Source organism: Papaver somniferum, chromosome 5 (genome assembly GCF_003573695.1).
Source record: "Papaver somniferum cultivar HN1 chromosome 5, ASM357369v1, whole genome shotgun sequence".
Lineage (NCBI taxonomy): Eukaryota > Viridiplantae > Streptophyta > Magnoliopsida > Ranunculales > Papaveraceae > Papaver > Papaver somniferum.
Window position 1 is genome coordinate 191,012,014 of NC_039362.1, and position 26,604 is coordinate 191,038,617.

General features: G+C 36.5%; 3 protein-coding genes across 3 annotated transcripts; 2 read left to right on the forward strand and 1 right to left on the reverse strand.

The window, feature by feature from the left end:
* Positions 1-273: 273 nt before the first annotated feature.
* Positions 274-4,090, forward strand: LOC113284072 (biotin synthase, mitochondrial-like). The gene is made up of 6 exons (XM_026533471.1): positions 274-571; positions 1,317-1,496; positions 2,212-2,318; positions 2,399-2,604; positions 2,893-3,032; positions 3,460-4,090. Exons 1-6 carry the CDS (start codon positions 374-376, stop codon positions 3,760-3,762), a joined length of 1,134 nt encoding a protein of 377 aa, XP_026389256.1. The 5' UTR covers positions 274-373; the 3' UTR covers positions 3,763-4,090.
* Positions 4,091-6,097: 2,007 nt separating this feature from the next.
* LOC113280398 (RNA-binding protein 1-like) lies at positions 6,098-7,364 on the reverse strand. Its single transcript, XM_026529024.1, has 5 exons — positions 7,314-7,364; positions 6,816-7,065; positions 6,658-6,719; positions 6,495-6,576; positions 6,098-6,297 (listed from the first exon to the last, which is right to left on the reverse strand). Exons 1-5 carry the CDS (start codon positions 7,362-7,364, stop codon positions 6,098-6,100), a joined length of 645 nt encoding a protein of 214 aa, XP_026384809.1.
* Positions 7,365-16,315: 8,951 nt separating this feature from the next.
* LOC113284073 lies at positions 16,316-20,621 on the forward strand. Its single transcript, XM_026533472.1, has 3 exons — positions 16,316-16,428; positions 17,196-17,918; positions 18,330-20,621. Exons 2-3 carry the CDS (start codon positions 17,196-17,198, stop codon positions 20,064-20,066), a joined length of 2,460 nt encoding a protein of 819 aa, XP_026389257.1. The 5' UTR covers positions 16,316-16,428; the 3' UTR covers positions 20,067-20,621.
* Positions 20,622-26,604: the final 5,983 nt, after the last annotated feature.

Genomic DNA, 26,604 nt, shown 5'->3' on the forward strand with positions numbered 1-26,604 from the left:
TGATAGTAGTCCACTGCAATTATGCGCTGGACCTGCTGGTGGTGAATTGATTGATAGGATCGGGAGTAAAACACATCGTACATTGTACTGTATTCAAACGAAAGCAGGTGGGCCGTTGAACCAAACTAGTAGTACCATAATAATGACTGTTAGGACCCAACCTATCTCAATCTAGTGTCTTAACACAAGACTTCAAACGTGTCGAGATTCTAATGGCCATCTTTTTCTATAATAAAATGAAAATTTCCTAAATTCACTCACAACTCAAAAACTATTTTTTCATTATTACATCCGTTAACTCCAAGAAGAGAGTGTGGTTTCCACTCTGTAATTTTGATTTTTCTAGGGTTTATAGAATTTTAGAAAACTAAAAATGATGATGATTAGATCTTTGAGACTTCGTGTTCATTCATCACTGTATATTTCTTCATTTTCAACTCTATCATCTTCCTCTTCAGCTGCAGCCGTACAAGCAGATAGAACAATTAAAGAAGGTCCAAGAAATAATTGGACTAAAGATGAAATTAAACATGTCTATGACTCTCCTGTTCTCGATCTTCTCTACCATGGAGTAATTTCTTCTTCTCCTTCATTTTCTTTACATTTTATGTTAATTTTTTCTGATTTTTTTTAACTTGTTTGGATTTTGTGATTTTTAACCTTAATTTGAGATTTTGAGCATTTTTTTTTCATGATCTGATTCTGAGGTTGTTTTTGATGGTTGTTATACTGATTGAGCTGATGAAGAAAAGGGTGCAAGTAAATGTTTGATGAAATGTGGTAGAGGGGAGATGATTTTGGTTTTCCTCTTAGGTCACTAAAAAGCTTAGCCTGTTTTTTTTTTTTTTTTTTTTTTTTTTTTTTTTTTTTTTGAAAGAATAGCCTGTTGTTTTATAATAGAGACCCACGCACTAAATGTAGGAAAATAAATGAAAATTCTAAATTTGATAAACATTAGAGAAGGTTGGAGGTACAATTTACAGGAGGAAAGGGCAACTCATATGCAGTACACTACACTGTGACTGTCTTGTGCCAAAATGTAGTAATTTGTGTGGCGACATGTCCCGTGGGGTTTAAGGTTTGATTTCGGAGGCAAATTGCAATTTAAGTTTGTTTTCTGTTACTATTTGAACCAGAAGGGTCTCTTGTAGTTTTACAATGGAGCTGACTTGTTTGATACCGCGCTAGTTTTTGTAACTACTGAATCTCTTGTTTGCTTTTAGGCCATTTTGTGTGTGTGCTATTTATTGAACTTCTGTTGATAAAGCTATTTATGTAGAATGCGTTCTAATATAACACATTATGGCTTTTTGTAGGCACAAGTCCATCGACATGCTCATAATTTTAGGGAAGTCCAGCAATGCACTCTTCTCTCTGTTAAAACAGGCGGGTGTAGTGAGGATTGTTCGTACTGTCCACAATCTTCAAGGTATAACACTGGGCTGAAAGCCCAAAAAATGATGGGTAAGGATGCTATTCTGGAGGCAGCAGAAAAGGTGCGGTTTTGTTTTCATTTGCTACTTTGGTTTGCATTGTTCTAGTTCGAGTGCTAATCTAGTTTAGAATCATTCTCAGTATGTAAGTTGGTAAGAAGTTTGCAGTAGAGCTCTGGCCTCTGTTGGTGTGTCTTTTCTTTTCATATAGTGTCTTGTCATAAAACTTTCTCTGTGAACTCATGTGAAGGAAGTGATCCTCCAAATGCCAATGTTCAGCTTTTGGAAATTATAAGAAGATTCTCTTAAGAATTACAGTGGATCTGTATGGTGACAATCCGTAAGGATTTTTTCAGTAGCAATCTCATGTGCAAGATGCACATCTTGCAGCTAACATATAAGTATGATGAGAAGTTACTTGATCACTTGATCAGTAAGAATTGATTGATTGCCACTAATTAAGGTGATATCAGTCATGGTGTTGAAACTATCTGCATCACAACAAATTTGTGGGTTCCAAGTTGGTTTTGTTATATGAGTCAAATTAGTTGAAAAGAGCACGTAGGTTTCTGGATTAAACGGATGTATCAAGTGAGATGTTAAAGCCAGTAGTAATTGGATAGTCAGACTCGCTTCCAAACCCGTCTTTTCATAACATACTAACACTTCCATCACTTTATTTAAATAATATGTTGGTCACAAATTACTTATTCATTATCTCAATTAAATTTATTTGGCTCTCTCTAGTTAAGTATTGACTTATCTTTTGGTTACCCAGGCAAAAGAGGCAGGCAGTACGCGTTTCTGCATGGGAGCTGCCTGGAGAGACACAGTAGGCAGAAAGACAAATTTTAAACAAATTCTAGAATACGTTAAAGAAATTAGGTATGTGTCTTAGAAAAGTTTTTCGATACTGAATTGCTTTACAGAAAGAACTAAAGCATCCTTGAAATTATACTTTTTAGGGGTATGGGCATGGAGGTATGCTGCACTCTAGGCATGATAGAGAAGCAGCAGGCGATGGAGCTCAAGGAGGCAGGACTAACTGCATACAATCACAATCTTGATACATCAAGAGAGTTTTATCCAAACATCATCACCACTAGATCTTATGATGAGCGTCTGGAAACACTTAAGTTCGTCCGTGAAGCAGGGATCAATGTCTGCTCAGGTACTTTTCCAGACAGCTTCTTTAAGGTCTTAGATTTTTGTTTCACTATAAATCTCATGAAGAATTCACGACGGGTCCAGATGGTAACTAATAAGCTGAATTAGTTTATTTGACAACTTATTCTTGGATTTCGTTGATGACAAGCTGCTGTGGGAAACTAAGAGAAAGTTCATTTGATTTGTCGGAAGTGAAAACTATATACTGTTTCCTTTTTTTAAGTGATCCCGCTGTTTGTAAACAGGATTTACATTTTCCATTCATGCCTATTTTCTCTCTCTCTGTCTTCAGGAGGAATTATTGGGCTTGGCGAAGCTGAAGAAGATCGAGTTGGTCTGTTGCACACTCTAGCAACACTTCCCGAGCACCCAGAAAGTGTTCCTATCAATGCATTGCTTGCAGTGAAAGGAACACCTCTCGAAGATCAAAAGGTATTTTTTTTCAATTTTCCGAGTTGATAATATATAATTGAGTACGGGGCTGCTGGCCCACATCTATTTTCCAACAAAAATGAAAATAATGGTTCCTCTAATAAATGTGCAACATCCTTGACCAGACATACCTTATGGTTAGAAGGGAACAAATAAAGATGTAGCGGTTTTAAGATCTGGTCTAAGGTTAGGATTAATAATATAATGCTAAACCTCCATTGTACTACCATAGTTAACAATTCAATAATTTTAATAAGGATATATAGAAAGTCTGTAAGTTAGATTTGAGGTTTGTATATTTGTTTTGGGTAGGCAAAGGGTAACATGAGAGAATCTATGTTGGTTAGAGAACAAATAAGGAAACTGCAAAAAATGTGTCTGTACCTTAAGCAATTGAGGTCTCATTGCAGCCTTTTCTTTTCTTTAGCCAGTTGAAATCTGGGAGATGATCCGGATGATTGCTACTGCTCGGATAGTGATGCCGAGAGCAATGGTGAGGTTATCAGCGGGGCGCGTTCGATTTTCCATGTCCGAGCAAGCACTCTGCTTCCTTGCTGGTGCCAATTCAATATTCACAGGCGAGAAGCTCTTGACAACCCCCAATAATGATTTCGATGCTGACCAAATGATGTTCAAGGTTTTAGGGCTGACACCAAAGGCTCCAGATTTCGATCAGAAAGCGACATCTTTCGAAGCTGAGAGATGTGAACAAGAAGCAACTGCCTCATAGTAATAGTTGATGTTCTGATTTTTAATTTTTTAATCTTTTTATTCTTTAGATAAAACACCCTGTCCCTACCCCTCCATGTGAGCTTCATTTTCAGATAAACGTTGAATGTGAAACCCGGCCTACTTATAAGATTAGTCAACACTAAAATCTCCAGTTTTGTGGTCTAGTGTATGCTCTAATTGATTAGATATCTTCTGTTAATCCAGCTTGTACCATATAAAGGTATCAGTTTTTGCTATAGCAGCCTTCCTAGATGGAAATTTGTAAGATAACACTAAGAATTGAATCCTCTTGTATTCATGTATAACATTGTTAGAGAATCAGCACCTGATCAGGATTACTATAGCTTAAAACATGCTGTTAGTTACTGCACACTTCGGAGATAATAAGATAAAGTTTATTGTTATACCAGGCTAGAAGATATAATCGACCTCCTACTTCGTAGACCTGTATCTTCCATTTGACAATATTAGATGGAGACACACCCTCGCCTTTATAGTTTAACTAAGATGGCACTTTATTGGATGAAACTTGAAGTACTTTAGCTTTATGTGCCATCCCCTCCAACCATCTGGTTATATCAAACTCAGATGAATGTGCAGCAACCAAACAAGGGACTATGCAGTGGAGGCTGGAGGCCGTGGCCTAGTCCTTTGGTTGTGCAGCAGCCAAGTGGGTGGGATAAGCATTCAGATGTGCAGAAACAAAACTGGGTGGGATAAACAATTCATTGTGCAGCAACCAAGTCAGGTGGATAGTCGATGGAATTTGCCGCTGGAAAATAAATTTCTGGGTATACTGCTAGCAGCAGTAAAGGTTGGAGGCTGTCGCCTAGTCCTTCGGATGTACAGCATTTGAATGTGCAGCAGCCAACACTGTTATAAGTTTCTGAGACGAAATGTAGACAGAAGTATGAATGCTGGAGCCTGGAGTTGGTTCGAAGACTTTTCAAGACCATTGTGCGCCAAACTAACAAATAGAAGTATTAGTACAAGTGCCAGTACTCTGAGTCTGACATTTAGGTTTAATATTTGTGGTGCCCCACCAAACACTTACGGATAGGCTTCTTTTTTTATTTATTTAAGTGGCCTCTTTAAATATGTGGCATAAAGCGCTTTACTTGTTTTGGGTGGCCTTGGCCGTAAGTTCCTAACAAATATCCATGGGGAAAATTATGCTCAGGCCCCATCCATGGATAACCCATAATATGAGGCCCTTAATTAAAAGAAGTTTAAATCTAGGTCCCAAATTATTAAAAGACCTTGATAGCCTTATGCATATTGTCAAGCCCATAATTAAATAAAATTTAAATCTAGGCCCGAAATTATTAAATCTAGGCCCGAAATTATTAAAGTACATTGCGAATGTGTAAATAGAAGTTACACATGCATATGACAAGTGTAACCAAAAGTTACACATCCTTACGACATGTGTAATGCAAAGTTACACTTGTATATATATGCAGAAAATAGACATCAAAAATAGAACACAAAAAAAATACATGTATTACTTTAATATTCATTAACAACAATTTTTTAGCATGTGTAACTAGAATTTACACACACATCTGTCTAATGTAATTGAGAGTTACATATGTGTCTATCTAGTGTAATTGAGAGTTACACATGCATCTGACTTGTGTATTCAGCGTCAACTCCAGTTTCAGCGAGACCATTACCACGTTTAAGCAATTAGCTTTTATGAAGTTATCTGAAACCTGAAATATAACAACAAGCAATCAATAATAAGATCAAAATGAACAGTACATACACCAATGTATATTCAGTTTCACAAGCATCTGACTAGTGTAACTAGTAGTTACACATGCATCTGAATTGTGTAACTGAGAGTTACACATGCATATAACATGTGTAACTAGGAGATACACATGCATCTGGCTTGTGTAACTAGGAGTTACACCTGTATATGGAATATGTCATTCATCATGAACTTGCAAGCCTAAGTTACCTAAAGCAAAGTATGTGTAAGTAAATGTTACACATCTAATTAGCATGTGTAACTAGAAATTACACATCTATTTAGCATGTGTAACTAGAAATTACACATCTAATCAACCATTGCTGCTCCCCCATTGCCTCAACCATTGCTGCTCCAATCAGAACGTGTATCTATAAGTTACACATCTAACTAACTAGTAATTCAATTAGAACGTGTATCTATAAGTTACACATCTAATTAGCATGTGTAACTCTTAGTTACACATCCATTTAGCTTGTGTACCTAGAAGTTACACATCTAATTAGCATGTGTAACTAATAGTTACACATCCAAAAAAAGTCAGATAACTTACAAAAGAAGACAATAACCAACCTGATTAAACTTCGGCAAGTCCCCAGCTTCTAGAGCAAAACCCCTTAAGGCAGAAACGGAGATTAGCAGAGCACAGTCGCTGAAAGCAAAACTCAGGGATGTCAAAAACATTTGTTGCAATATTTTCAGCATATAGAGGCACAAATGACGAAGCTTCAGTTGTATTTATTTCTTTGTTTCCAATGCTTTTGCAGTCATACCATACTAAGTACATTGCAGCAAATAGGTTGTTTATGGTAAATGGTATATAAAATTATTTAGACATCAATCCAGTATACTTACTGCTTATTGTAGCATGATAAGAAGTAGTAAGGAGACAAGGTAAAATGAATTTGTGCATACAGATGGTGCTAAGTTTCACATAAAGTGAAGAAAGAAGAAGAGTAAGCTTTTTTTTTCACCTTGTAAGGTGTCCAACACAGTTGCTGCCTGTGCAGGATTGATAAAATCAACAAAACACGGGACAAGTGGATCTTCTCCAGACTGCAACAAACAAAATTATCCTGAGACCACGAGTACGAAAATAAAAACTTAACTATGTACAAGGATACTGGATTCACTTACATGACGAGACTCCTTGCTCACAAGTCTCACTTCTTTAAAACCTACAAAAGGAAGAAAGATATTTGCAAGCCCAAATGAAGGTCTAACAACTGATGACAAGATGAAAAAAAGCGTAACAAAGAAATACATGAAGATATAGTCTGCAGATAAAAGGATACGAGCCACTTCGCGTCGTGTACAAAATGCAGGCAACCCTTCCACAAATAAAGTGTTGGATGCATCTAGAAGAAGGGGAATCTCTTGTTTGATGCTTGGAAGTCCCATATACCTGCTCTTAGGAGGAACCATGCCTGGAAGAAGGGGAAATCTCCGAAGACCAAGCATACGTGGATCATCCATCTGATGACCAAGCATTCCTCCATCACCTAAAGATCTACCAGATTCTTCACCACTAAACGACGGAGCTTGCTGAATGAAAATTCAAAACCATACAACTCAGTACCATACCGAATATCCAGAAAACACTCTTTTGTAATGTAATGTAATTTACTTACTCCTCCACACCGCAAGTAACGATCATAAGCTGATCCAAAGGACTCAGTATCATTTTAGAGTACCTAATTTATGTAACTTCATCAAGCATATAATACCGCATAAACAAGTGTTTCTAATCTAAACAACAAATCCAAACTAAAAACATATCCAAGTAAACAAACCTTGTACTTAGCCACTTCCTCACTCACCTTAGTTTCCAGTATTTTCAGCATGAAGTATAACAGAACGCTTCATCATAGTGTTCTTTCCCATCAATACAACAGAATCACCACGTAGACCTTTACGGATACCATGTAACTGTTTGGATCCAACTTGCTTAATAGTTCACCAAGCATTCAACAGAGTATTCATAGATATAAGTGCTTAGTAATCCATATCAAACGGCAGGCACACACACCACAAAATCTATATTCTTAGCTGATAAACACAATAACACAGTATAATTTCTAGTTTAACCAACACCAATATCAGATTAAACCTACTAATAATCTGAACTGAGAATCATTTCAAAGATTCGCAATACCAAAAAATTGAAATTAAACCTAAAATTAGATCGAAATTTAAATAAACTTACTTCCGATTCTGAATAGTATGACTCATGTAATCAAATAATTGAACCACAGACCCCTTACGAATATCGTCATTGAACAGTTTCTCATTCAACTGAGTTTCTAACACAGCATAATGAGTCGAATCTGAGTCAGAAACAAGTAATCAAAGCCGATCTTGTGATATTACCAGTAGATTTTATATCTAAATACTTGAACTAGAGGTTTTAAGTTTGTATCGCCTCAAAGAATAGATGAAATCGCATTATGAGTTCATTTCACAGACATTTTCAAATTGAAATGTAAACAACAACAAATAAAAACATCAACAATAACAAACAAATTCGTGCCTGGATTCAATTTACTTATTTCTTCACCACTCATACTACCTACAGCTCCAGCACCACCACCAGCTCAAAAATCCTTCTCTAAATCCTTCACCTCAACTAAATTCCTACCACCATTTCATGTAATCTATCATGTATAAATGAAAATCAAAAATTAAAAGTGAAAAAAAATTCAAATCAAATCTATGGGTAATAGAGAGGATGATTTACTGATATCGAATCTCAAATCAGTTATTAGATCGAAGATAGAAATAGAGGTATACAACGATTTTGACGATGAACAGATCGGAAATTTTTGTTCAATTTTTTTCCGAAAATTCTACATCAAAACAACCAGAGTAAGTAGATGATGGTGAATCTAAGCTCTGATGTCGATTCAGATAAGTCGATTGAAAAGCATCTGAAGATTTAGGTTTTGAAATACTTTTCTGAAATTTGAATCCAAAATAAATCAACTAAAATCTCTAAACCGAAGCATCATCACAAAGAGAAGAGGATACTTACCTGTATAATTATCTTGTTGATGAATCTGAGTTGAATCTGCAGATTAGTTGATTGAAATCTTCTCTCGGATTCGTTTATTCTACTGCAAAATCATACAATAAAACTAGAAGAAGCGTTGAATTAAACGTCATCGACGGATATCGGTGGAGCGAGAATCGTTTTCTTGCTCTCTACAATCGTTTTCTTTCTGCATGATCAAAAAAACCCTAATTTTCTTCAGAGCAGAGATGAGAGAGAAGTAAGAGAAAGTAAAAATGAAAATGAAAATGAATCTGGAAATGAAACCTACAGCCTATTTCATTAGGTATATATAGTAAATGGCATTTTTGGTATTACGAATTTCTCCCAAACCCTAAACTTTATTACCAAGCCCTGAAATCTAAAGTTTTGGGCCTAGAAATATTAAAAAGTGAAAGTATGGAGTTGATAGGGGAGGAGGATCCATTTAGTGGGACTTCTATATATTGAACCCATATAGTAGGGGGTTCTAGTATTTTTCACATATCCATATCGCTATGGCCTGTGTTACCCTTCACTTCATTTCCTTAGGGATATGGGCATCTGGAGTCATCTTTCCATATTATATTCCAGTGATTCTACACGTATCGAGGAGAGATCCTAAGGGCTTTTCCGATACTCGCAGTCCTCGTGGGCCCACTAGAAGGAGTTATAGGGGTGAACTTCATCCATTATCCATTGTGGGTTTCACATGAAGATATGAGCATCGGGAGAAATCACGAAATTTCTTTCTTGGTACACGAAGAATTACCGGTTATATTTAGTGTTTACTAAGAGGATGTTATTTAACGTGGGGCTATTATCCTTCACAAACCTCTTCACATGTTGGAAAAATTCTGAGCCTGTTAACATTAAAATTGGAGATTAAAAACTTGGAGACTTTTTTTTTGGTTGTGATCAATGTATTATTTCTTGCGAACTTAAATCTGGATTTTTGTTGTACGATTATTTGGTTTTTCACACATTGTACGAGCCTCAGTCTGATATCATGATAAAGTTCATGGGCCTAACTAACCTCGAAAAGTAAAAGTGAGTTTTTTAATTAAGTTAGTCAAGGGGCGTGCACCCTATCCAGGTTCAAGCTTGGTCTGGATTATGCTGATGTAACAATAATGTTAAAATAGTCAAATAAACAAAAATGGATGCAAATAACAATTCGGATTTTTTTTTGACGAAACACTTCCGCTTATAAATATGAGTGTACAACCAAGTTTTGCCTTAAATTTATTTCTCATTTTTCTATCATCTCTTTGTACCCTTTGTGATGCTTACAGAAAGACCTGATCTTGGTCCTCTCGCTATCAACACAAAAACAAAAATAAATAAATTATGCCCATCTTTTTAGAAATCTACTCCGTTTCTGTATTTTTCTAGAAAAATTGAGTTTTTAGGTATCATATTGGTAGAAATTAAAAAGTGTTAATTGTCTCAAACTTTGTAATTTCATAATATTGATGTTTAGACTTGTGTTAATCTGATCTTGTAAGGTGGAATCGATTAGACATCTCCCTAACCTATTAAAGAGAGTAGGTTATCCTAATCGTTGAGGTTTTCTTGATATTTTTTTTTTGAAGATCCCTTATAATAGGCTACTTGTTAGAGGAAAGTTACTTGATATCTTCGCTTCGTCTCAAGCAACTTCTGGGTCTGTAAAGGAAGTCAATGCAGGAATCAAGTGCATCAAATCTTGCGAGATTCAAGAGTCGTAAGGAGTACGACTAAGGATGAATTACTCGAAAGTTTGACTCGGTCCTAACTATATTCCACTCTGAAGTCTGATATTAGGCTCGCTTTACAGTGGTATAATACAATACAATGTTCAAAATGGACGAGGTCCCGGGATTTTGCTGCTAGATTGCATGTTTCCTTGTTAAAAATATATTTAATGTTTTGCGTTTTTTTGTTTGGCCTTATATTAATTGTTTATCTCTATAATTGAAATATCACAAGTAGTACGCAATCAACCAAGATAGTTTTTTCTAGCTCAATTTAATTATGCTACAAAACTTGTTCTTGTTGAACTTGTATCTTGAATTATAGATTACAAGACTTGTTCTTGTTGAAACTCGAATCTTGAATATTTTAGGTATATACTAGGTTGATCTTGTTTTTGATTGTATATCAAGGTCATCATCAATCTCAGTATACATTTTTATAATGTGGATATCATCGAATATGGAAAAGGCTGAAAATAAAACTAACAAAAGAGCACGGATACTAACGGGGATACCAGTTTACTTAGGTTGTACGAATCCCTTATAAATAAGTATTTTATCTTATATGAAATTTGCTACACCCTCAAGTAAACTGCTACCTCCTTATTACCAACATTGAAAGGCTGTATAGTTCATGGGTTCGATGGACAAACAATAATCGATATATGAGCCGGTATAACACTTTAGGAACAAATCTACATGCGCTCCTTTATATGGGGTTTGGAAACTTCTTCAAGAGGATGTGCATATGAGGGAAGAAAAAATTACAAAAAATGGAGGCTGCATTAGCTTCTAAATTAATGCTGCTCTGCAGCTATCTCTCGGGGAGAAACAATGCAAATCTCTATGGTTCTTACATGTTAAGATATTGAAATTGGCATGAAAAAGTATTTGTTGAAACATATCTACTGGTTGTGGTCTATTGAACCCTTAGATCTTGCAGATACCTCTTTCTATAAAAAATTGTTAGCAAAAGTCCCCGATGCATATCCTAGTTCTTTAAGTGATTCAACCCTAAATTCATGACAATTAGGTTTATGATTATGGTTTTCAACTATTTTTTATGAATGTTCAGCAGTAAAAGAAAAGTCTTTTAAACCAAAAAATATAGGATGCAATTTGAAGGTTGAATAACAAGCAAGCTGAACATTTTAATGGACTCCGACAAAAGATGTATAGAATTATAACGGACTCCAATAAAAGATATATAGAATTATTAAAATGTACATGGATGACATACATAAAGATTTAAGATTTTATTCGGCTCGGAAACACATCAAACCCCAAAATTATTCCATATCATTACCGTAGTTTCCTTACCTACGAAGTCACTTGTATTCCACTCACCAACTTTAATCACCTTGACATGGTAAACTAGCCTCAAAGCACCAAGACGAGTCAAACTTAATGTAAATACAAATTCCATAAAGAAATAAAGTAGTCAAAAAATACGCTACTTTCACGGTATAGTGATACGTTATGTTTTGAATCCTTAATTGTCATAGCGATTTGTATTTAATCCTAATAATTTTTTTTGGTCATAGATGATTAATGTATCCACGTAGGAGCGTTCATGAACGTGCACCATATCACAATTTTCAAAATTTCCTTCGATCGATCTAACTGATGTAACCAAAGTGTTAGAATAAAATTGGGTGGAAATAACATTTCAGCTTTTTACAAACACTTCCATTGAAAAATACGTGGTGTACAACTTAGTTTTTCCTTAAGTTTATTTCTCATTTTTCTATCATCTCCTTGTACCGTTGTGATGTTTATAAAAGACCCGACTTTAGTCCTCTCGCTATTACAGACAAAAAAAATGCAATTTTTTTTTTTTTAAAATCTACTTAGTTATTTTGTATTTTTTTTTTTTTTGAGTTTTTAGGTATCAGATTGGTAGAAATTAAAAAGTGTTATTTGTTTCAGACTTTGTAATTCCACAATATTAATGTTTAAACTTGTGTTAATCTGATTTTATAAGGTGGATTAGGCATCTCCATAACCTTTTAAAGAGAGTAAGTTATCCTAATCATGTTTACTAGATTTTTTATTTTTTTTTGAAGATCCCTCAAATTGAACAAGTTTGCATTGCCTTAATTACAATAGGCTACTTGTTAGAGGCAGGTTACTTGAAATCTTCACTTCTTCTGAAGCAACTCCTAAGTCCGTAAAGAACATCAGTATAGCAATCAAGTGCGTCAAGTCTTGTGAGATTCAAGAGCCGTAAGGAGCACGACTAAAGATGAATTACTCGGAGGTTTGACTCGGTCCTAACCACATTCCAATATGAAGTCTGATATTAGACTCGTTTTACAGTGGCGTAATGTAGTGTTCAAAGTGGACTAGGTCCCGGGATTGTACTGCTAGATAACAAGTTTCCTTGTTAAAAATATATCTAGTGTTCTGTGTTATTTATTTTCGGCCATATATATGTGAAAAAGCGGGGGTACAACAACCATACCCAACAATTCGTTTGGCAATCTGATAGGACTTACTCTAATATACTTTCAAGAGAATCAACTAGATAGTCAGCCTCAATCTTGAGAAAAGTATATCAAGGAGTTATATCTCTATTTCTCAATTCAATCCGCAATCAAATAAATAGAAATTTGCTAACCCAGATGAATATAAGAAATAACTTGGACGGTATGAAAAACAAATATCCAAGTGTCAATCAATTTAATCAACAACCAAAGGTCGGATTCCCAATTGATTGAACTTACGCACAACCTGTGATATTTCAATTATAAAGATAAACAATATAATGCTGAAAAGAAATAACACAGACACCAGAAATTTTGTTAACGAGGAAACCACAAATGCACAAAAACCCCGGGACCTAGTCCAGAATAAACACACATTGATTATAAGTTGTTACACCAATTTCCTACTACCTATTCGGACTAGATGTAATACTTGCTTCAGCAAAAATTCCTAGCACAAAACCGATTGTCTTTAGGAATTCTTCTTTTAAATCTTCTAGCAGAACCCAAGGCCCTCTTTAGAAGATACAACAACACGATTGATACGATTCGATTTTTGTTTGCACAAAACACCGATTTGATTATCCTTTAGATGTAAATCAAGGTTTTGGAAATCTTGTGTTTATTTTGATAAAAATAATTAATAGCTAAAAGTAATATCAAAACAAACTTGTAGATTAGGGTTTTAACTATACAATCAGTATAAGTACACACAAGGAGTCCGTGAACCTGATTTCCGTAAGTGAACTTGGGTGATTCCAAAGATCAATTTCCAAGTTAGGAAAACCCTTATAATTCTACAATAAGAACAATTAGATAAATCTAGAGATATCTTGTTTAAAACTTCTTAAGGATTTTTACGAGATACATTAATCGAAGTTTTCTTTCTAACTTCTGATTTCGACTAACAAGTGTTGGTATACGATCGGAAACTGAAATCTATCAAAACCTAGGGTTTATGATCAACAAATCTTGAATGGTTTTATATCAGAAGAGAAAACCTTAGAATAGACAAGAGGTGAAAAACCTAGATTACAAGTTATATGATCAATCACAAAGATTAAATTCAACTCGGCTTTATGATCCCAATACAAAAACTTTTATCTCACTCTTGTTCACGAAGAACATGAGACATGGAAAACAACCTTATGAAGCTTACACCAATTTTCCAAAGGGGATGGAAACGTGCAACACTCATGAACTCTTTATTTATAGTGAATAAGGTAGCTTTAAATCTAAGCTAGAGTTTAGGATATTTTCCTTTTTCAAGATTCTCCTAATTATGGGAGTCTTTCCTAAGTTACAACTCTTGCCAAAATGATTAAATAAATAATTTAATTAGCAAATATTGTATTTATGTGAATAAATCACATTTTAACTTAGGAAGGAATCACAAACTCTGGTAATCAAATATGTTTGGATTAATAACCAACTTGCCTAGATAAGGAAACATCACCAATTTGACCAAAAATGCCTTTTAGTCACGTAATTGGGCCCAAGTCCGTGAACCGTTACAAGCAGTCCATGGATTGTTTCCTACTTTAATAAATCACTCATAACCTTCATCGTTATAACTCGGAATTGAGTGATCCTTGGCTCGTTGAATTCGTAAGCTCATTCACTATAACATGAGAACCTTTCCAAGGATAACTGTTATTGTCACAAAAGTCGTGGCTCAAATAACCTCAAGTATATGTACATAAATGTATATTAACCATCATAAGAATTGTTCCATAGAGTGAGCATTTGTTTCCATAGATTAGAAAGGTATAATTGAACAATAATCCAAATGAAATCAATCACCAAATACCTTTGTTGATGAAGTCCTTGTTGATGTCTTCTTGTAATCTTCAGCCTTAAATAGTAGTTCTTCTTAGACAAAATCTAGTTTGAAACTATCTTTAGTATACTAAATCAAGAATGCGTTTTGGAAACTAAATTTGACAACTAGCTTGACATACCGAAGCTAGTGGGTTCGACCAAGCAATGCTCTAACAATGTGATTGAAATATCACAAGTAGTACGTAAACAACCTAGATAGTTTTTTTTAGCTCAATGTAAAAATGCTACAAAACTTGTTCTTGTTGAATTCGTATCTTGAGTTATAGATTACAAGACTTGTTCTTGTTGAAATTTGAATATTGAATAGTTCGGGTACATACTAGGTTGACCTTGTTCCTGATTGTATATCAAGGTCATCATCAATCTCAGTATATATTTTCGTAATGTGGAAATCATTGAATATGGAAAAGGCAGAAAATAGACTAACAAAAGAGCACGAATGCTAATGAGGGTACCAGTTAGCTTGGGCTGTACGAATCCCTAATCAATAGTTATTTTATTGCTTCAGAAAAAGAAGATATTTTATCTTATATGGAAATCGGTACACCCTCAAATAAACTGCTACCTCCTTATTAACAACATTGAAAGAATGTATGGTTCAAGGGTATGATGGAGAAACAATAATCGAATATGATCCGATGTAACACCTTAGGAACAAATGTACACTCCCTCCTACAACTGGGGGTTGGAAACTTCTTCAAAGGGATATGCATCTGAGGGAAGACTTAATTATAAAAAATGCAGGATGCATTAGCTTCTAAGTGTTTCTCTGCATCTAGGTCTCAAGGAGAAACAATACAAACCTCTACTGTACTTACTTGTTAAGCTATTGAAATTGGCATGAAATAGTCTTTAAGGAAAGCTATTTATTACGGGTTGTAGTCCACTAAACATTTAGATCTTACAGATACCCTTTTTTTACAAGAAAAAAGAAAATTAAAAAAGAATTGTTACCAAAAATCCCTAAAACAGGCCTTCTAATATGTGGTAGTTTAAAGCAGTACTTTGCTTGCTTTGGATGACCCTGATCCTAGATGCTTGACAATTAAGTTTAAGATCATAGTCTTCATTTTTGTTTTTATGAATATTCTGCGGTACAAGGAAAGTTTCTTCAACCAAAAAAAGTAAGAAGACATTTTTAAGATAGAAGAAGAAGTAAGTTGAACATTTTAACGGACTCCACCAAAAGATCTACAGAAATGTCCATGGATGACATATATCGAGTTTTAGGGTTTTTTTCGGTTGTGCTAGCTACGAAGTCACTCATATCCTATTCACCAACTTTAATCACCTTGACATGGTAAGTTGGTTTCAAAACAACAATACGAGTCAAGCTCAATGTGCATTCAAATTCCAAAAAGTAAAAATGTAGTTAAAAAACATGCTATTTTCACCGTACAGTGACACGTTATGTTTTTAATCCTTAATTGTCATAACCATTTGTAATTAATTCTAATAAATTCTTTTCTCTCATAGATGACTAGTATATCTCATGAACTTGCACCTTATCAAGATTTTCAAAATTTCTTTCGATGGATCTAACCGAGGTAACCATAGTGTTAGAATAAAATTGGGTGGAAATAACATTTCAGTTTTTCACGAAACACTTCCTCTGACAAAATGTGGGGTGCAAAACAGAATTTTGTCTTGGAATTTATTTCTCATTCTTTTCTCATCTCCTTTGTACTTGTTGTGATGCTTATTGAAATACCCGACTTTGGTCCTCCTCCTCCTCTTTCTATTACAACAAAAAAAATTACGTCCCTCCCTTTGGAAATCCACAAAGCTTTTCGTATTCTCTCTGGTGACTTTTCAGGTATACTTATCTTCCTCCTCTTGCTCATTCGTCTTTCTGTATAATCTGTACATATTCTTTGTTTGTATATATTGTTGCTGCTGTTATTGTTGTTTAAGGTCAATCTGAACAACATAAGAAAGACCCCCAGTGAGTATTTGAACGTGGGTTTTGAACTTCAAGTTCATTCGTAGATAGATTGTGCATAACCTTATAGTTCGTTTATCTACTGTGTTTTGTTGATTGTATCGTGATTTAATGCAGTTATTGTGAATGTTTTGTGTGCGGGCAGTATTATTGTGTAGTTTTAATTTTGATTAGAGATCGTATAATGTTATGAAATCATGATGTTGCTGCTGCTGCTGTTTAGTTTACTATGCAAGTATTTGTTTCTTGTATCGACATCTATGGTTAGTTCGATTACTTGATCGTGGTGCTTTCGATTTCGTGTTTTTTTGGGTGTGGGAGTTTTGAAGCTTTGGGGTAATTTGTTTTTGGTTTAGAAAGGGGTTTGGGGTTGTGATTGTTTGATGCATTTGATCATCGTAATCAGGTTATGCTTTTTGTTTGTTCATTTCTTGGTGTAGTTAAATCGGGCAGTATTGAATCTAGGTCGTCTTCTTTACCTTATCTGGTGTTTTCCCTTTTCTGGACGTTTCAGCTTGTGAACACCATATGTATGATGTTATTCCTTCTGTGATTTAACAAATTGTATCTGCTATTGTTAATTTCTCAAGTAATGATTTGATCAAATGTGATTTGAGTATTGATTTAGGTTCAATTTGTAGATGGATTCAGAAAAAGAGGATTCTCAGGGAGATTCCTTGAGTGAAGAAACATCTAGTTCTCAGTCACAGGGTTCGTGTGAACCTGATGTCAAAGATATATGTGGAAAACAACAGAAAATTCCTCGAATTGGAGATGAGTATCAGGTTGGAATTCTTCCAGATGTAGTGGAAGTTGAACCTCTAACGAAAAGCGGAATGTCTGATGCCGGCATCATGGTTAATGTTGCGGATTCTTTTGTAGAGCCATTACCTATCCTAATTATATGGACTAATAATGACATTGGCAGGCGCCCTGATACAGATGGTTCGTTAAATTCTAAGAACGTCAAACCCGTCAGAAGGTCTTCCAATAAGGAAGTTGTAAAGATTAAGGAGGTGAAAAACGAAGATGAAGTCTACTTTGCAGCTCCAGGTTGTTTGGGCAACCCGTGGACTGATCTTGAGAAAGAGGCTTTTCTCCTTGGTCTGTACATATTTGGCAAAAATCTTGTTAAGGTGAAGAAATTTGTCGAGAGTAAAGAAATTGGAGACATATTATCTTACTATTATGGAGAATTTTATAGGTCTGCTGCACACCGTAGATGGTCAAGCTCTCGGAATAAGGACAAAAGAAGCAGGAGGTGTATACAAGGGACGAAGATGTTTAAGACGTGGAGGCAACAGAAATTTTTATCTTGCTTGCTTCCTCGCATACCTGAGGAAAGTTATAGCAACTTGGTGGAGGTAAGTTTCAATGCTTCAAATAAATCATGCAATGGGTCCATAGAAGAATCATATCTGTAGCTGTGTCGGGTTTCTTGCTTTCTTTTTTCCACGTTTGTGATTTTCTTCTCCTGCTTATTGAAATCCGGCGACTCTGGATAGCTCTAATAGTTGAAAGAAGAATGGAGTATTTTCTAGTGTAAACTGTTTCCTTCTCTACACATGATATGACACCCTTATATATCTATCTAGGGAATTTTGCAGTAGAAAACAACTGCAGTTCCTATGATCTGAGAGTAGAAAATTAGCTATGATAGTTGTATTCAGAATTTATCTTAGTTCTGTGAATAGTTGACAATAATCTCTTTTAGTAGCTAAATGTAGATGCTTTTGTTGTATGAAGAATGTGTTTAAATAGATATCTCTTCGCAGGTCTCCAAGAATTACGAAGCTTCTAATGTTTATCTTGAAGACTATGTATCCACTTTAAAGGCTACAGTTGGCCTGGAAATGCTTGTAGAAGTTTTCGGGATTGGCAAGGGAAAGCAGGATCTCACTGCTCTGCTTTCAAATCCCGCACGAAACAATCAGCAAGTCGTTCCTCACCCTGAAATACCGGTTGGCAAGGGATGGTCCACTCTTACATATGATGAAATAGTTGGGTTTTTAACGGGGGACTACCGGTTGAGCAAAGCTCGATCACTTGATCTTTTCTGGGAAGCTGTTTGGCCACGTTTGCTTGCAAGAGGGTGGGAGTCTAAGCAGCCTAAAAATCAAATTGGTACTGGTTCCAAAAACCCTTTGGTGTTTATGGTACCTGGTGTCAAAAAGTTCTCAAGAAAGAAGCTTGTGAAAGGAGAGAAATATTTTGACTCTGTCACCGATGTGCTGAGTAAGGTTGCTTCGGATCCTAAACTTATGGAACTTGAGGATGAAGCTGGTAAAGGAAACATAAGTACTCAAGAAAATGATTGGGATAATAAGAAGATGAAACATGACAGTGGTGGTGATTCTGATCATAAACGGCGCAGTTATCTTCAACCACAACCACAACCACAACCACTGGAGAGCAATTCAGACCCCATGAAGTTTACAGTCATAGATACTAGTATGGGAGATGACGAAGATTCGTTCCCAGTTAGAAAGTTGAGAAGTTTGCCTATTGAAACTACTGAAACGTCCTCCTCTGCAAGTCTAAAGTTGAGAAGTTTGCCTGTTGAAACTACTGAAACGTCCTCCTCTGCAAGTCTTTCAACGCACAATGAAAATGGTTCTACAGAGTTGGCGAATGAAAATGGTTCTAAGGAGTTGGCTAATGGAAGTGGTTCTAAAGAGTTGGCGACTGTAAATGGTTCTAAAGAGTTGGCGAATGAAAAAAGTGCAGTTGACATGTCATTGAACTGTACAAGAAAAACTAGTACTTCCAGATCCTCGGAGGGAATGACTGATAAGGATGTACGCGCTGGCTCTTTGAAGTTTATAATTACTGTTTCAAAGAAAGAGATGCAGATCAAGGCTCCAGTTCGTGCAGATGTAAGCTTGCACAATGACATTGATCAAAGTACTTGTAACCCTGACATGGACTCGAAAAAACCCATAAAGTGTCAATTCAGCCGCAGAAAGAAGCCTAGCCAATCAAACTGTGTGTCCCCTGTCATAAAACGGCGGAGGTTAACTGCTTGTTCTGAAGCTAAGGAAATCTGCAGCAAAGACAGTTCCTCCAGTACTCGTGGATTGAAAGAGGAGGATTGCCATTTACGTTTAGGCTCATCTAACACACGTGACAACCTGGTGTCTGAAGTAATGGAATTTCAAGAGAACGTATGTTCCAGTTCTTCGGGTAAAGGCAGTCCAGATGAGAACCGCTTTGGTAAATATATCTCCCAGAAAGAGAAGTATCCACCGCGGATATCTATTGACCTAAACCTTCCACATGTTCCATCAAATGTTGAAATAGACGAGCCATTCATCAAAGAGGTGGAAATTGGCCAACGTAATCCAAGTTCTGAGCACCCACCTTCCCCTGCTAGTGGTGAGTTGGCTGGTGGCGAGCAGCAACCATCTGATTTGGCCTCTCGGAGGCAGGGCACAAGAAAACGACCCTTAACAACGAAAGCTTTAGAAGCTCTTGCTTGTGGTTTCTTAACCACAAAAAGAAAACCGAGGTAATCCATGCAGTCCCAAGGTTAAAATGTTGGTTGGGATAAGAATGGTAGTGTGCCTGCAGGAAGATTGAAGTCCGATGTAAAAGATGACAGACTGATAGAATTTAGTAGTTAAACCATCACAGTATAAGCAGTTTTTGAATTACTATAGATTTTATAGAGATGAAGAATCTTGTCTGGAGTAATCTGTTGTAAAATGATGTGAGATCCAGCAGAAGGCGGGTAGGGGATGTTCACTGCAAGGTCCAGCTGTGGGATAGCAAGAACATCTTCTTACAACTGAAACTGTGGACATTTTGGAACTCTGGAACGAGAAACATGAGTTGGGTTTCTGTTGAAATTATATTTTTTTGGATTGTAATGGCTACAGCCAGTGTTTTTTTGTCATCGATAGGGGTAATGTCAGGAATGTTGCACAGATTTCTCCACTCCCTAGCCGGTAGCTGAAGTCTACAATGTACATGTAACTTTCTCATTTCAGAGCACAATAACTAAAACTGTGCCAGTCGCTGTAATCTTAAACATGGAAGTGTGTGGCGCCAGTCAGTCTTTGTTCGCACTTCACTGCTTAAATTCAGTGTGTTCTGATCTGAATTTTTTATCTTACAATATGCATCTTCTTTATAAAGCCCTGGTGCCCCTTCTATATAACCCCCATTCTTATGTCCCTCTCTTGTTGTGCTGCTGCAGCGAGTGATATTCATTTCATGCTAAACCATGGTTTTCATTTGGGCACTGATTATTTTTCCATTCTAGTAGTGTAGGAGTGAAATATCGCACATTCGTTATGTATGCGAAATAACAACCATCTAATACGAGCGAAGATTATCGCACATAGTAAAATTGAGATGACGTATCTGATGTTGTTAGCACAATCACGAGTAAAGTGTGAAGATCTGTGCGAAGTATGAAGTGTGCAAAGTTGAGCAAATGTACATGAGCCATTGTAACACATAGTGATTCCGAATATAGGGGATCTATTAGCTGTCATCCACTATGTAATATCCTATATAAGGGGAAGGGCTATCATGTAATGAGAGAGATCCTTTAGAGTGTGTTAGACAAGAAATTAGGAGAGAAAAAGTTTATTTGAAGAGCAAGTTAAGTCTTTGTATTATTTTGTATCCAACTTAAGATCTTAATGAATAAACGAATGATTTTCACTATGATTCCTTAGAGTATTGTTTAGATTCTTGTATGGATGTGGTTGTAGGATTTCCTGCAACTACATTTTGGCGCTAGAAACAGCTCGGAGTGATATACTGGTAGGCTTTTAAGGATGTAAGAAATAAGAATAAATGGATGCTTACAGTGATAACCTGCAAGTGCACAGGGTCAAATTGTAGTGATGTGTGCAAGACAGGGTCATTCCACAGAGACTTGGGGTGTATTGAAGCATTCCTAAGCTAGTTAATCTAAATGCAATGAGTGACAATGACACAATGAAGCAAAGAGAGCAAAACAGGGCCTACACAAGGTGAGTTAAAGGTGACAGTGGCATATACAATGGTGTTTAGGCAGTGGCAAAGGCAAAGCAAGCCAAGGCAGATGCAAAGATGGGAAAACAGTTAACAACCAAGGCTGTAAGCCAAGGGCAGGGAGGAGTTTGTGCACTGATTTCAATGCACAACAGCTACAATTTGCAAGAAAAACTGAACAAGATGGCTAAGAAATTTAACTGAGCAGGGAATCAAAACAGGCTTGAAATTATAAGTGACTGTAAAAAGATTTGTGGCTAAGCCAAGGCTTAGAATCCACCTTGTGACCTAATCAAGCAATGCAATTCTAGGTTGAGTTAAAGACCTTGAGCATATATTAGAATGGGAGGAAAATCAGCTTGCTCACTGATATGCCCCTAGTATTGACTGTCTTTTGACAGCACAGTCAATCACAGGCATACCAGAGCACTGATTACTTCCCATTGCTCAAGCAAAACAGGCATCAAGATAACTATCCTAGCAATACATCATTCAACAGTGCACTAGGCTTCATCTGAGCCTTAGCAAGTGATAAATTAAAACATGATGAATATATGAAAATAAAACTGAATTTGAAAGTGAAGCAAAAACAGAACATGAACAATTGAGGAACTGGCTAGTCCAGTCCTCTTGGTGGTGCACTGGCTAGTCCAGGCATACCATTACAACATCCCAAAGCATCTATTTATACTCAATTACACTTTACAAGCAAAACCCCCAAAACAGTAAATTAGGGTTTCTGAAAATTGAAATTCAGTTTACCTAATCTTTGATAATGGCTTCTGTACGTCGACCCATTCTTCTTATGACTCTCCTGCTCCTCTCCATGCCTTCAAATTGATTTTCTAACTCGACCTATTCTATTGATTTCTTACCTAGGGTTTCAGAGAGAAATCAGGGAAGAAATCGAGAGAATAGATGGCTAGAAGTTTATGGGAATGATGGGTTTCGGTGAGGGATAGCCATGATGGATTTTGGTGGTTGATTGTGGTGGTTGAGGCAGTGGAGTTGGCGGAGTTGGTGGTGAAGGTGAGGCTGTTGCAGACGGGGGTGAGGGAGGTGAAGTCGATGGAGAAGAAGGAGGGGAGTGTTTGGTTGACGGGTATAGGTGTTAGGTGCTCGGGTGTTGGGCGGTTGTAGCAAATTGGATGAACAGCGAGGAAGAGCCGTGGGATGTGGAGATGATGGATCGATCTAACGACGAGATGGAAGGAAGCGAGGAGCGACCGTTGGATGCGGAAGTACAACGAAACTGACGGCTCAAGATGGAGTTAGGTGTTGTAGTGTTTGACAGGAGCTTCAGACTTCGATGCTCGACGATGAAGCTACCGTAGGATGCTGAGATGATCCAATCCGACGGCTGAATATGAAGGCGGGTATGGATATTGGAAATGGGTTTGGGTGAGGGTTTTGGGCCTTGGGTATGCCAAGCCCATATCTTCTTTAAGAACAATTCTTCCTCTTCAAGCCCACTTCTAGTTTATCCGGCTCTTGCAAACATCATTCTTTGCTGCCTTCCTGCGGGAGTCTTGACCGTTTCTTTGCTCTTTTCCGCTCCGCAATTCATCCAAACTTTATTTATTACCTAAAAATGCAAAATTAATTAATAAAAATATTTATTCTTGAAAACAATGAAAATACAGAATATGGGATTAAATGTAGAATTAATGCACAGAAGATGAGTTAAATGCCAAGAAAAATATATATAAATATGCACTTTTTAGCACTCATCATATACCCTGTTGGTGAATTCGTTTAGAAATCAAGTTTACAAAATTTTAGATCTAACATTTTTCTTTAAACAATTGAGAATTTCATAATTAGAACCTTTCAATTCTCTTTAAAGTAGTCTTTTATTTGTTAATACAAGAAAGTAGTGATGGTACGAATCGGATCTACTGCTGAACAAGCGGCGACAGCTAGGAGGAGTAAAAGAATTGCTGAAAGAATAAGAGGTGCAATTCCTGAACAACCAGAGGAAGGAGAAAGAAAAAATCAAAGAAATGCAACTCCAATTGGACCTCAATGTGCACAAGAGCATAACGATGATATTGATTACGATCGGGTGAGTATTCATACTGCACGAACGAATTCTACCGAACTGGAGATGCAGGAAGGATTGAAGGAAACGAAGAAAATATGACAATTGCAGAACTTAGACAAAGATTGATTGCAGAATGGCGAAGAGAGGAGGAAGAGCGTGCGAACTTGATACGTCAGAATGATGATCTAAGAGAAGAGAACCTCATATTGCAAGAACATAGATCAAGAAGTGCTACACGATCAAGATCTAGGACAAGCAGAAGTTTATCAAGACAAAGTCAATCTAATCAAAGAGATGCTAGGCGAGAGCAACCTTTAGCTAATATTGATGAGAACTTACAAGTAGGTCATAATTTACAATATCAACGCGATGAGAGACGCATAGAATATGACCGATATGAGCAACCGCGTGAACATCATCGCCGACAAGAAGGTCAAAGGAACAACAGACGTCAAAATGCAGGCGAACGGTATCACACACACTATGAGTCAGATAATGATGAAGAAAATGATCCAGAACAAGGGAGAATTCTATTGCATGGTAGAGAAATATTGAGAGATCAATATGCACCCGAAGAAGAGGATGAAAGAAATAATGCTATTCGTGAACGTATGAGAGATGAAAGAGAAAGGCGTAGGAGAAGAAGAAAATAAGCTGAAGAAAGAGAGATATAAGAGGCCATGATACAGAATAATCATGAGAATATATTGAGGCAAGCGAGATTAAAAAGGCCTATGCGACAGGACTTAGATCAAACTATGAGTGAAGAAATTCTTAAAGAAATGGCAGAACTAAGAGAAATGATGACTGCGCGAAGAAATGGTGGAAGGAGACAGTTATAGGAAGCAGTAGAGGAAGCTGGAAAAACACCCTTTGCAAGAAAAATTCAAAGCGCAATAATACCACCTAAATGCAATTTACCAGTATTCACAAGTATATTTGATGGAAGCACATGTGTAGTACAACACATAAAATCTTACAGTCGATCTCTGTTGCAATGGGAAGAGAATGATGCAGTGTTGTGTAAGTATTTCCCTGCAAGCTTGACAGGGGAAGCTTTGCAATGGTTTGAAGGGTTGCCAGTAGGGACCAGGATAAAGGATAGAAAACATAAGTATTATATACACATATTTTCAGGATAAAAGACACCATAACAATGTCATAGTTGCACGAATTTCAAGAGGAGTATAACGCTTGAGGAGAAGCAGAGAGATATGGAGTCTTACCCAGTTGCAATACCTAATGCGAATAATTGGAATGCAAGTTTACCCAAGGATGACAAATGCTGTTGCGAGTACATCTCAGAGAAGTCAAGGAAAGAACATTACAGAGGTAGAACAAAAGTTGGTAGCCATGGGTAGCGTAGATCAAAAGAATTCGAAAGAGAATGCAAAGAAAAACAATTCCAAAATCGCGAAGGAAATAATAATATTTCAAAGAATGGATAACCCTCCAGAAGGCTATGAAGGCCAACACCCATATTATATTATAATAGAAGACAAGGAATTGGAAAGGTGGTCTGGGAACAGATAAACTTGCCAAAGTTAAATACTACAGTAGACAAAATCTGGGAAGTATTAATGGAAAATTCCTAAACCACATAATGTAGGAGATGATCCACTACCAGGGAGAAGGAGCAAAGAATTTTGCGTATATCATCGCTTTCATGGTCACACAAAAAGTAATTGTAGAAATGTGAGGAAAATCATACTGCGAATGATTGAGCAAGGAAAATTAGACCACTTCTTAGTACATCAGCCACAGAATTTACAACCACCACCACCAGGAGGAAACACATATGGTGCGGAGAAAGGAAAGAATACATATGTAATCGAAGTACGTGCGAAGGCGAAGAACCTATACTATAATTTGATTATATATTCATTCAAAAATATAGAAGACTTTCATGATAATATCTTAAGTCGTGTGCATGCGAGAGATAATGATGGAAGAGAAATATTCAACCTTGCAAAGGTATCACCATTAAAGGATTGGCAAAAACAGACCATTTCGTTCAGTGCGGAAGAAACACCGGGAGGAGTAGAACCACATGAATGTCCACTAGTGGTGAGGTTAGGGATTAATTCGAAATCAAAAGTAGAGGATGACGAAGAAGATAAAATGAATACTTGGTCTATAAATAGAATACTCATAGATCCTGGGAGTTCTGTTGAAATCATATTTTACCATACATACAAAACTATGGGTGGAAGAGATGACGGATTAATTCCTTCAACTTATAAAATTTATGGCTTTAATGGTACAGCGAATAAGCCAAAAGGAGAAGTGACAATGCGAATTCCTCTACAAAGTCTTCCAACAGAAATTGTATTATGTGTTGTTGTTGTTGAGTCACCTTATAATGCTTTGATTGGGAGGCCATGGATGCATAGTATCTTGGGTGTGGCTTCAACATTCCATCAATGTATAAAGTTTCCTTTACCTCAAGGTCTTGGCATACTAAGAGGAGATACAAGTGAAGGTAGAAATTGTCTGGAAATTGATATTGACAAGTGCGAAGAGCGAGAATGCAAACGAAGAAATTGGAAGAAGCATGCTAAAGATAGTCAAAGAGGTGAAAGATTAATGGTGGATGTAGTGTCTAAAAGTGGAAAAACAGATAAGCAGGATACTGAAGCAAAATCTTCAGCGAATAATAACACCAAACGAGCCAGAAAGATTACTTCTAAAGAAGGAGAGCGGATGCAGAGGCAGAAGTTGTGTTCTCAGGAAAAAAAGTGAATTGTGCGATGATTCTCGCATAAAGGAGATCAAATAAATCATGCGAAATAATGTTCTGGGAAGCATCTGCGAACTTAAAGTGATGCAAAAGATGAAAGAAGCAAGTGAATAGTATGAAAAACGCAAATGTTTTTCTTCATGAGTAAGAAATTAATAAGAATTCTATGTACTAGAGTTATATGACTCAAGAGTAAGAATGGAATGGAAAAATTCTATTTTCATATGATGATACCATATCAAGAAAAGTCAAATGTAATCCCTTATAATAAGACCTTAGT